The 12,353-nt window shown below is 47.3% G+C and overlaps 1 protein-coding gene across 1 annotated transcript; it reads right to left on the bottom strand.

The window, feature by feature from the left end:
• Positions 1-1,591: 1,591 nt before the first annotated feature.
• LOC307124968 (polymeric immunoglobulin receptor-like) lies at positions 1,592-12,353 on the bottom strand. The gene is made up of 8 exons (XM_079814489.1): positions 12,223-12,353; positions 11,769-12,086; positions 11,235-11,549; positions 10,825-11,145; positions 5,065-5,112; positions 3,064-3,159; positions 2,167-2,210; positions 1,592-2,081 (listed from the first exon to the last, which is right to left on the bottom strand). Exons 1-8 carry the CDS (start codon positions 12,260-12,262, stop codon positions 1,734-1,736), a joined length of 1,530 nt encoding a protein of 509 aa, XP_079670615.1. The 5' UTR covers positions 12,263-12,353; the 3' UTR covers positions 1,592-1,733.

Genomic DNA, 12,353 nt, shown 5'->3' with positions numbered 1-12,353 from the left:
TATATTGTTAGTATGATTTTTACATCATAAAATGTCATAATTTAGAAATAAAAGGCATTTTTTCTATACTGATTTTTGCCCTGTGGCTGAATGCCCTGTTTCAAGCGGCCTGTCTGCTGTGAGACTTCAGTAAAAACGCCCACTGTTGTGATTGGCTGACATCTTTGCATTTGAAATGAGTATCAGATCTTGTAGCAGAGGGGGCGTGGTTTAACGAGGTCTACGAGGCACGAGCCTGCAAGAGAGACGGATGGACCTGAGTTCACTTCTCATCAGTTCTCAGCATGTCTCAGTTCAGTGAACTGTTGTAGTTACAGCATATACTACAGGTTATTCATTTATTTCTAGTCGGAGGGGCTGTCACTCATGTCAGAAAGTTAGTAACTTTAGTAAATTATGGATCAGCGCTGACTGGAGACACGAACCGTTTAGAACGATTCAGTCCGATTTGGTGAACTGGTTCGGTTCACTAAAAAGAACCAGTTCAAAAGAATGATTAGTTCGCGAACCGGACATCACTAATGTACCAGAGACTGAGCGATTGCTAACAAAGTTATTTATAGTAACAACAGAGTTGTGAGCTTATTGTGTTTGTATCTGAGAGTTCTGAATAAACATGAGTCTCAGTCACACTGAGTCCGTCTTCATCATTATTCTACCAACTTTGTAACACATGCAATGTACCATTACAGCTGTCGAGATGAACGAGTTACGAGTAAGTGTTGATTATAGCATTATTTTTAGATATTTTCCTATCAAATGAAAAGCGTCAGTGACGCGCATTGAGTACACAGCGCAAACAAAGACACAACAGCAGTAATCGAATGTAATCCAGTTTATTGTGGGGCTAGGCTGGCTAGCCTAGCCGGATACCCTCATGCTTACCCCCTTCTGCTTAATCTCACGCCGCGTTTGGCTCCTCCGCTGTGGGCCAGATGCAGTACTGGGGGTCGGGGATGTTGAAGGCCGAGCTTCGGCGTGCATGAGTTTTATCTCTAAAGATGTGACTCTGCTGATGTTGAGCAGAAACTCACGACTGTATGCACATTTTAGAACAGATAGACGCGACGAGGACGTACAAAAACATGGACTCACAAGATAGAAAACACGAAAACACCATTCTGTCGGGAGAGAGAGAAGCCGCAGCCTGTGCACGAATAATAAATAATTAGCTACACATCAGAAATCACTGATCACAGATCAGAAGGAACTGAAAAAAGACTTCTGTTTTCATTTGTACATCCAAACACTGAGAAACTGCCAGCATTCACTCGTTCACAACCCATGATCTCTCGAGGACAAATATGGCGCTTGCATGGGCGTGCCAGATTCTCTGGGCGGAGGAAAGGGAGGTAACCGTTCTTGTTATGACTTCATAACAGGAAAATTCAGGATTGGCTAGTCTGGCCTGTCATTTTCTCAAAGGCAGAGAAAGACACCCACAACTCGGTTTACACTGATCAAAATTTCTAGCCACTTGGGGACAATATTCAGGCTAGGGGAACTCATATTAATGTTGAAAAACCTCATAAAATGAAAATTTCATGCCATGGGACCTTTAAAGTACACAATTACCAGACATTGAGGAATCATCTTCATGAAGAAACGCTATCACGCTAACATTTTATTTTTTCCTTGGCACACAAGCCAGTGCCTCTCTCATGTCCACATGTCCTAAAATATAAGGCAAAGGAGCATCACTGAAGAAGACGAACACAAACTCATTGATATTCTCAAGCCGAGAGATGATTGACAGCAGCGTATTCACTGTAATCCGGATTATTCCTGACTCCAGCAGGACCGTCCGACTGCTTGTGGAAATTCACCACTGCGTAATTCAGATCCTCAGCAGAAGCGATGCAGCACTGAGAGTCTCCAGCGGCTTTCTGAACCGTAGCGTAAACGCAGTCAGAGGGGTTTGTGGGTAATTGGGCAGTGGCGTATAGGAAGTCAGAGGAATCAGAGGGGTTTGTGGGTAATTGGGCAGTGGCGTGTAGGAAGTCAGAGGAATCAGAGGGGTTTGTGGGTAATGGTTTGTGAGGGTCTTTAATCTCCTCATAAACACAACCAGTGTGAGAAACCTGAGGAGAGACAGAGGGATTATTTACAGTTAATAATTTAACATTATTTACATCATTATGAATAAAAATCAGTAACTGGACTCACCACTTCATGTTTGCCTGATCCAGTGTGAGATGACGAATCAGCGCCTGTCAAAAACAAGCATCCTAAATGAATGACATTACTGTACGTCTCAATTCAACTCTGATGTCTTGTGTAATGTTTTCACACATCATCAATGTCTGTATTTTGCCATTTACCTTCAGTCTTTGTGCGAAGCTAGGCTAGCTGGAGCAGTTTACCTCCAGTCTTTGTGCGAAGCAAGGCTAGCTGGAGCAGTTTACCTCCAGTCTTTGTGCTAAGCTAGGCTAGCTGGAGCCATTTACCTCCAGTCTTTGTGCTAAGCTAGGCTAGTTGGAGCCATTTACTTCCAGTATTTGTGCTAAGCTAGGCTAGCTGGAGCAGTTTACCTCCAGTCTTTGTGCGAAGCTAGGCTAGCTGGAGCAGTTTACCTCCAGTCTTTGTGCTAAGCTAGGCTAGCTGGAGCAGTTTACCTCCAGTCTTTGTGCTAAGCTAGGCTAGCTGGAGCCATTTACCTCCAGTCTTTGTGCTAAGCTAGGCTACCTGGAGCCATTTACTTCCAGTATTTGTGCTAAGCTAGGCTAGCTGGAGCAGTTTACTTCCAGTCTTTGTGCTAAGCTAGGCAAGCTGGAGCCATTTACTTCCAGTCTTTGTGATTAAGCTAGGCTAGCTGGAGCCGTTTACTTCCAGTCTTTGTGCTAAGCTTGTCTAGCTGGAGCCATTTACTTCCAGTCTTTGTGCTAAGCTAGGCAAGCTGGAGCCATTTACTTCCAGTCTTTGTGCTAAGCTTGGCTAGCTGGAGCCGTTTACTTCCAGTCTTTGTGCTAAGCTAGGCTAGCTGGAGCCGATTACCTCCAGTCTTTGTGATTAAGCTAGGCAAGCTGGAGCCATTTACCTGAAGGAGTTTAGAGTGAGTTTTACCTGGAGACTGACGCTTCTTACAGAGAAACAGTAACAAGAGTCCAGCGATGATCAGAACCAGAAGCAGCAGAACCAGAGAGATGATCAGAGAAGAGTCTGAAAACACAGGAGGAATAATCAGAGTCTGATCACTGTGAGATAAACATCAGATTAGATCATGGGCGGAGCTGGAGGAGGACTGACCAGACATGATACCGGATCTTCATGGTTAGCCCCATGGCTAAATCACCTAGTCAATCGCGCTGCAGAGGATTATGTAGAAGATTTTTGTGGACTCTGTTACTTGGTGGACTTTAATGATGTGGCACTCAAAGACATTTTTCGATTGGGTTTGGATGAACCCATTCATTCCCAGATGCCTGGAGGGAAAACCCATTTTTCCCTAGTGGAATATATTGACCTTGCATTATTACTGAGTGGATTCTCTTTTACTGTGGGGACAGTGGAAGAGGAACCCCGCAATTTTCCAGTATCTACTAAGCTAGAGCCCCCAAGATGGCCGCTGAGCCTGAGCCCTCGGCCAAGATGGCCGCTGAGCCTGAGCCCTTGGCCAAGATGGCCACTGAGCCAGAGCCCTTGGCCAAGATTGCCGCTGAGCCTGAGCCCTTGGCCAAGATGGACACCGAGCCTGAGTCCTCTGCCAAGATTGCCGCTGAGCCTGAGCCCTTGGCCAAGATGGCTGCCGAGCCTGAGCCCTCGGCCAAGATGGCCGCTGAGCCAGAGCCCTCGGCCAAGATGGTCGCTGAGCCAGAGCCCTTGGCCACCACGTTTGAGCCCTCAGCCATTACGGCCGCCACACCAGAGTCTCTATGCATTATATTCGCCATGGCTAAGTCACCAGAAATTTTTCGACCAAGATGGCCGCTGAGCCAGAGCCCTCGAACAAGATGGCCGCTGAGCCAGAGCCCTCGAACAAGATGGCTGCTGAGCCCTCAGCCAAGATGGCCGCTGAGCAAGAGCTCTCGACCAAGATGGCCGCTGAGCCCTCAGCCAAGATGGCCGCTGAGCCAGAGCCCTCGACCAAGATGGCCGCTGAGCCCTCAGCCAAGATGGCCGCTGAGTCAGAGCCTTTGGCCAAGATGGTCGCTGAGCCAGAGCCCTCATCCAAGATGGCCGCTGAGCCAGAGCCCTCGGCCACCACGTTTGAGCCCTCAGCCATTACGGCCGCCACACCAGAGTCTCTATGCATTATATTCGCCATGGCTAAGTCACCAGAAATTTTTCGACCAAGATGGCCGCTGAGCCAGAGCCCTCGAACAAGATGGCCGCTGAGCCAGAGCCCTCGAACAAGATGGCTGCTGAGCCCTCAGCCAAGATGGCCGCTGAGCAAGAGCTCTCGACCAAGATGGCCGCTGAGCCCTCAGCCAAGATGGCCGCTGAGCCAGAGCCCTCGACCAAGATGGCCGCTGAGCCCTCAGCCAAGATGGCCGCTGAGTCAGAGCCTTTGGCCAAGATGGTCGCTGAGCCAGAGCCCTCATCCAAGATGGCCGCTGAGCCAGAGCCCTCGGCCGCCACGTTTGAGCCCTCAGCCATTACGGCCGCCACACCAGAGCCTCTATGCATCATATTCACCATGGCTAAGTCACCAGACATTTTTTTGGGGGGTATAACACTTCCGGCCACGATTCCCGGTTCACTGTACCTCTATTGGTGAGTCCATGTTTAGTCCAGGTTTATGTTTATTTCATGTTTCTATTTAAGATAAATCTAGTCCTTATTTTGTATTTGTTCACGTTTTGTTTAAATAATAAACTGCACTTGGGTTCATATACACTGGCCTCAGTGGAATCATATGTATTAATTTATTTTTTCGGGAGTTTTGGCATTCCATAACGAACCACCAAAATGCAGATTCAACTCAGTATGCAATTGAGAATGATTGGGTTATTATTACTATTTATTTTTATACATATTAACTATTTAAGATGTATTAAATTTAATATATGCCTGCTCACAAGCTTCACCCACTGATCACATGTTTGTATTTCCGCTCAAGATCACCTGAGTTTGTGTTCGGAGACGGTGGTGATGTAGAAGTTTTGGAAACACCTGTGAACGGTGAAGGAGAAGTAGCTGATGATGATGATGATGATGATGATGATGATGATGATGGTGGTGGTGATGATGATGTCTCTGAAAATTTTGTAAATGAATATGAAAAAAAATTCACACCCAGAACTTGAAATCATTCTCTAATGGTGAAGAGACATGTTACTGATGGCTTTCACACATTCATTACCCAGAATTCAAGTTGCTAATACACAGAAACTGTTTGTTTGAGATTCTGTAAATCTCTTCCCACTGAATAATACAGTCCAGCAGTGTCACTGACGAGCAGCCTTAAACTGCAGTTAACTATAGTACAAGTGTGGTAAAAGAACACACATCAGTGATAAAAACTGTGTCCAGATGACCACACCTGTACTACAGGTAAAACTGCACCCAGAGCTCAGTCCTGCTGTCACAAACTTGGCCTCTGTGGCTCTCTCCGATCACCACCAGAGGGCTCCCTCTCCTGAGTATTAACCTTTCCTGGACTGCATTTCCCATAACCCTGTACCTGGACTGATTACACACACACCTGTCTCCTATCACCCAGTATATTTAAGCTTCACACACTCATGCACTTATCGCGAAGTCTTGTTCTGCCACGGCTGACACTACTGAGCGTTTATCCTGTGATCTTTATTCCTGTGTTTGACCTCGGACTGTTGTGTACCCTTGAGTTTGTCTTGCCGCCTGCCCTGTGACCTACCTGCCTGTTTACTGGTTATCTCTGTCTTGTCTGCTGCCTGCCCTGACCCTGTGCCTGTCTCCCTTTCCGACTCTTCTTTGCCTAGGACATTGTTGTTGCTGTTATCGACCTCTGCCTGTACGACTACGTGTGTTCTCAATAAAACTGCAAATGGATCCGACTGAGTCTGCTGCCTCGTTACAGAAGACTTCGCCTGACCAGGATCCAGCAGCCATCTATCGTCTGTCAACAGAGGTTTCCGCCCAGGCCAGTGTACTAGCCGCCCACCAACAACAACTGGCCCGTCTCTCCGCCTTAACCGAGGAATTAGTGGAGACGCTACAGAGTATGCTCACCAGCAAGATGCAAGGGGTTTCTGCTGCAATGCACACTGTTTATGTCGCAACAGCCCACTCTATATACCAGCGATGAGAGTCGTATAGCCTTTGTGTGTTCCCTTCTAACTGGTAAAGCACTGGAGTGGGCCACCACTGTGTGGAATAACACCCAACCTACGTTTACTTCACTAGATGACTTCTTACAACGATTCCGCAAGGTTTTTGAACACGCAGAGGGAGGTAAGGAGGCGGGTGAATTACTACTGGCACTTTGCCAAGGAAGACAAACTGCTGCAGAATACGGCCTCACTTTTCGCACACTGGCTGCTCAAACAACCTGGGTTGATGACACGCTAAAACTACTGTTCCGCAAGGGCTTAAACATGGACCTTCAATCCGAGGTAGCTTGTTGTGACGAGGGGAGAACTTTGAATGACTTCATTGATCTGGCGATCCGTGTCGATAATTTAATTCGCTCCCGACGTCCTCTGAGAAACACTTTGTCAGCCTCAGCCACCACCCCACCCATGCAGGATCCTGAGCCCATGCAAATCCGTACCACTCACCTATCCTCGGAGGAGAGAGACAGGCGTATTCGACAATGCCTTTGTCTTTATTGTGGTCAACCCGGCCATATGAGAGCATTGTGTCCCACTCGACCCGCAAGCCGAGATGTCACTGCAGTGAGTTTCCATTCTATCTCTCCCAATATTGAAATTTCGGCCAGATTCATGTTAAAAGATAGCTCAGTTAATGCCCTAGCCATGATAGACTCAGGGGCAGCGGGTAATTTCATGGACTTTGAATTCTCCAAGACACATAATATGGCACTAATTCCCTGTGATTCTGTGTTGTCAGTGGCAGCGTTAGACGGTCGCCCCCTGGGGACTGGAAGGGTTCGTTACACCACTGACGATGTGACTCTTCAAATTGGGGCATTACACACAGAGAAAATCCGTTTCTTTATAATCAAGTCACCTCAGAGTCCTATCATCCTCGGATTACCATGGTTACACCAACATAACCCACAAATATCATGGGCAGACAACCAAATCATCCACTGGTCAAACTATTGTCACCGAAACTGCCTCCAGGCCCCTCAATTACCGAACTCTCCCAAACAATCACTACCCACTGACCTACTACCAGCCGAATACCAGGATCTCCTCGAGGCCTTCAGCAAGTCCAAGGCAGCCCAGTTACCACCTCATCGCCCTAGCGATTGTGCCATTGATTTAATCCCAGGTACGACACCTCCCAAGGGTCGCATCTTCCCGCTTTCACAGCCTGAGTCTGAAGCAATGAAGAAATATATTGAGGAGGAGCTGGCCAAGGGCTTCATTCAACCATCTACCTCCCCTGCATCTGCTGGGTTCTTCTTCGTAAAGAAGAAAGACGGGGTCCTAAGACCCTGTATCGACTACCGCGGCCTCAACGACATCACAGTGAAATTTCGGTATCCCCTACCGTTGGTTCCAGCTGCCCTAGAACAACTTCGTACCGCTAATTACTTTACCAAGCTAGACCTTCGGAGCGCTTATAATCTGATACGCATCAGGGAAGGGGATGAGTGGAAGACAGCTTTCTCCACTACCACAGGGCACTATGAATACCGCGTGATGCCATTCGGGCTGGTCAATAGTCCTTCCATCTTCCAGGCCTTCATCAATGATGTCTTCCGAGACATGCTAAACAAGTGGGTAATAATATACATCGACGACATTCTTATTTATTCAGATACTTACCCCGATCACATCCACCACGTCCGCTCCATCCTGCAGAGACTTATTGAAAATCAACTCTACGCCAAAGCTGAGAAGTGTGAGTTTCACCAGACAAACATTTCTTTCCTGGGTTACATTATCAGTCCTGAGGGGGTCGCTATGGATGACAGCAAGGTTCAGGCAGTGGTTAATTGGCCATTACCAACCACCATCAAGGAACTGCAACACTTCTTAGGATTTGCCAACTTCTACAGAAGATTTATCAGAGGCTTCAGCATGATTGCTTCACCTCTCACCTCCATGCTCAAGAAGGGAAGTACAAAGCTGGTCTGGTCTACTTCTAGTAAGGATGCTTTCCACAAGTTGAAGGAACTGTTTACAACCGCCCCTATCCTGCATCATCCAGACCCCGAACGAGAATTCCTTGTCGAGGTAGACGCCTCCAACACGGGTATAGGGGCTATCCTCTCTCAACGTCAGGGCAATCCTCCCAAACTGTTTCCTTGTGCATATTACTCCCGCAAACTCACACCCACCGAACAGAATTACGATGTGGGAGATCGTGAGCTACTGGCCATGAAGGCAGCCTTGGAACAATGGCGGCATTGGTTGGAGGGAGGTAAGCACCCATTCATTGTCTTAACCGATCACCGAAACTTGGAGTACCTTCGTTCAGCGAAGCGTCTCAATCCCAGACAAGCCAGATGGGCTCTGTTCTTCACCAGATTTCAATTTACTGTTATCTACAGACCCGGCTCCAAGAACACCAAGGCTGATGCTCTCTCACGTCAGTATGAGTCCTCCGTAGTATCACCGACCAACGAACCTATACTTCCTCCCACTATCATTCTCGCACCCATTCAATGGGACATCATGACAGAAATCACCGATGCACACCATGCTGAACCACCTCCTCCGAACTGCCCCACTGGTCGTACTTATGTTCCCACATCTCTCCGCCAGAAGGTCATTCAGTGTGTACATACATCGCCCAGTTCCGGTCATCCAGGTATAGCTACCACCACCCAACTTGTCAGTAACCGTTTCTGGTGGCCCACCTTACAGTCTGATATCATCATCTTCATCCGCAACTGTGCCATATGTCAGACTTCCAAACCGTCACACCAAAGGCCTGCTGGACTGTTACATCCACTGCCCATTCCACAATGCCCCTGGTCTCATATCGCTATCGACTTTGTTACCGACCTCCCCAACTCTCAGGGCCAGACTACCATCCTTACAGTAATTGACCGCTTCTCCAAGGCCTGTCGCTTCATCCCCTTACCTAAACTCCCTACTGCTCTAGAGACCGCTGAACACCTCTGCAATTATGTATTTCGATTCTATGGCCTTCCTGAGGACATTGTTTCCGATCGGGGACCCCAGTTCACCTCAAGGCTCTGGAAATCCTTCTTCCAAAAACTCAATATCAACGTCAGCCTAACTTCGGGCTATCACCCCCAAGCGAATGGTCAAGTGGAATGCCTCAATCAAGAACTCACCCGGTATTTACGTTCCTATTGTCACAACAATCAAACCGACTGGAGTCGGTACCTGTTCTGGGCCGAGTATGCTCAGAACTCGCTTCAGAAACCTTCGACGGGACTCACACCCTTTAAGTGCATACTCGGATATCAACCTCCACTCTTCCCTTGGTCAGGAGAGCCCTCGGATCTCCCCTCGGTGGACCATTGGCTCCAGTGGAGCGAGGCTGTCTGGAACGAGGCTGTCTGGAACGAGGCCCACGTTCACCTGCAGAGGGCAGTTCGACGACAGAAGGAACAGGCTGACCACTATCGTCGTCAGCACCCGGACTACCGCCCTGGACAGTGGGTCTGGTTATCAACCAGGGATCTTCGTCTCAGGCTACCCTGTAAGAAGCTCAGTCCGAGGTACGTGGGTCCATTCAAAATCATCAGACAGATAACTCCAGTTTCTTATCGTTTAGCATTACCGCCTGAATACCGTATCTCACCCACTTTCCACGTCTCTCTGCTCAAGACCGCAGGTGGTCCGAGAGGAGAGGAGAACCTAGACGAGGCCAGTGACCAGAGACCTCCTCCCCTGATCGTGGAAGGCGAGGTGGCATATCGAGTACACGAGCTCATCGATTTCAGACGTCGGGGCAGAACACTACAATATCTCGTCGACTGGGATGGATACGGCCCGGAGGAACGGTCCTGGGTTAATGCAGAGGACATTTTGGACCCATCTCTCATCAATGAATTTCATAGGACCCATCCGGAGCGACCTGCCCCTCGTCCTCGTGGAAGACCCCGGCGTCGACCGCCTCCTCGCCTCAGGAGCTGCTCGCAGGGAGGGGGCTCTGTCACAAACTTGGCCTCTGTGGCTCCCTCCGATCACCACCAGAGGGCTCCCTCTCCTGAGTATTAACCTTTCCTGGACTGCATTTCCCATAACCCTGTACCTGGACTGATTACACACACACCTGTCTCCTATCACCCAGTATATTTAAGCTTCACACACTCATGCACTTATCGCAAAGTCTTGTTCTGCCACGGCTGACACTACTGAGCGTTTATCCTGTAATCTTTATTCCTGTGTTTGACCTACCTGCCTGTTTACTGGTTATCTCTGTCTTGTCTGCTGCCTGCCCTGAACCTGTGCCTGTCTCCGTTTCCGACTCTTCTTTGCCTAGGACATTGTTGTTGCTGTTATCGACCTCTGCCTGTACGACTACGTGTGTTCTCAATAAAACTGCAAATGGATCCGACTGAGTCTGCTGCCTCGTTACACCTGTGTTCACACACTGCTGTACAATGACAATCATACGAACTGCAGTTTCTGGTTTTGCTGGTAAACAGACAGATCATCTAAATTAAAAATAACCCTGTGGTTAAATCTGCTTATAGATTCAGCTTCAAGCATCCTGATAAATAACACACAGTGATCTGCTGAAGAGATACTGCCTTATGATTAATATCAGTGAGAAAAGCATCCGCACCTGTGAGGTTGACCAGGACTCGTGTGATGAAGCTCTTGTGTCCTCCATCAGACTGAACTCCACACCAGTATTCTGAATGTTGTTCAGTCACATGACTGATGCTTCCCGTCAGGAGCCGCTCTTCTCTGTCATCATACAGCTGGATCTTTCCCTCACTCCATCTTCTGCTCTCATTCACAGACGTCTCTTCAGCACAGAGATCAGCTCCAGATCTCCGGCAGAGAAACTTCACATCACTCCTGTGGGATTGTGGGTATTTGCAGCTGATGTTCACAGATCCTCCTGCAGCCGCTGATAGACTGATGCTCTTCACACAATCATCTGTTTCAGATCCAAATAAAGCGCAGTAATGTTAGAATGACCAGATATATATTCATGGATTCACCTCATAATGACTGAAAGCGGCTCACCCTTCTTAATGTTCAGGCTAAACTCAGAGAAGAAACTGTAGTCTTCAGAAACTTTGACTATAATCTTATATTTTCCAGAGTCGTTCTCTTTCAGCTCTCTGATAAACACACGGAAGAGCCCTGCAGATCCGTCCTCATGAACGGAGAATCGTCTGTCATGTGTCCATTCTGCGGCTCTGCTAGTGTTTATTACAGGAAAACACTGATCTCCAGATTTACAAACATATTTCTCATGGTTCTTGTGTTTCTTCTCATATTTGAAGTTTATGATGACGTTTCCTCCTGAATATCCTCTCACGGTCCTGATTGGCTGATCTGTTCAACACAAACACAGATCATTTGTCATTTTGTTCTCAATATAAACACATTTATCTTCACTTTGCTACAACATTTATGAACTCAAGTCTGTAAAAGAGTGTAACTCTTCCATCAGGAGATGAAAAGGTTATTGATGGCGTGAGTTATGAGTTAGACGATTGAACGGCAGTAATTCCAGTCAGTGTTGAGTATCGTGATGTTGTCTCAGTTACTCACTGGTTATAACCTTCAGATTCACTTTAGTGGTGGCATCTATTCCAATCGTTCCAGTTCCACAATAGTACATCCCAGAATCCTCTTCACTCAGATCTCTGATGGTCACTCTGAAGACGGCTGAACTTGTGTTGTCATACAGAGAGAATCTATCATTCTCAACCCATTTATTTTTCTCATTAGTCTTGATTTGTTCTGTGCACTGTGGCCACGTTCCTTTACAAAAATACTTTTCATTCTCTGTATATCCTTTATCATATTTGCATGAGATCCTGACTCCGCCTCCTGAATATTCGGTCACTTCCATGGAGCTCACGACACCTACAACAAACCAGCATCTTAACACAACACTAAAACACACTGAAGGGAGATTCATGTCAAAGGTTATTAGTTATGGATAAAGACTTGTGTTCATTATTTAATCTCTGTTCTGGTTCTTCTGAGTTCAGACTCTTACCAGGAATCATCAGCAGAGTGAAAGTCCAGATGATCTTCATTCTTCTCTCTTATTAAAGGATCTTCTCTGTTGTCCGGAGATTCAGTTCTTCTGAAGCTCTCGCTGTGTGTTCAGAGCAGGTTTGAGTGTTT

The sequence above is a fragment of the Gobio gobio genome (assembly GCF_949357685.1).
Source record: "Gobio gobio genome assembly, chromosome: 4".
NCBI classification, from domain to species: domain Eukaryota; kingdom Metazoa; phylum Chordata; class Actinopteri; order Cypriniformes; family Gobionidae; genus Gobio; species Gobio gobio.
The sequence above is the reverse complement of the archived record's forward strand: the minus strand, read 5'-3'. Positions and strand labels throughout refer to the sequence as shown.

Coding starts and splice junctions, on each gene's coding strand:
- LOC307124968 (XM_079814489.1), bottom strand. CDS start 12,262: ATGAAGATCATCTGGACTTTCACTCTGCTGATGATTCCTG. Junction 11,550..11,768: donor GAATCTGAAGGTTATAACCA/GTGAGTAACTGA, acceptor TGTGTTGAACAG/ATCAGCCAATCAGGACCGTG. Junction 2,211..3,063: donor TAAGAAGCGTCAGTCTCCAG/GTAAAACTCACT, acceptor TGTTTTTGACAG/GCGCTGATTCGTCATCTCAC.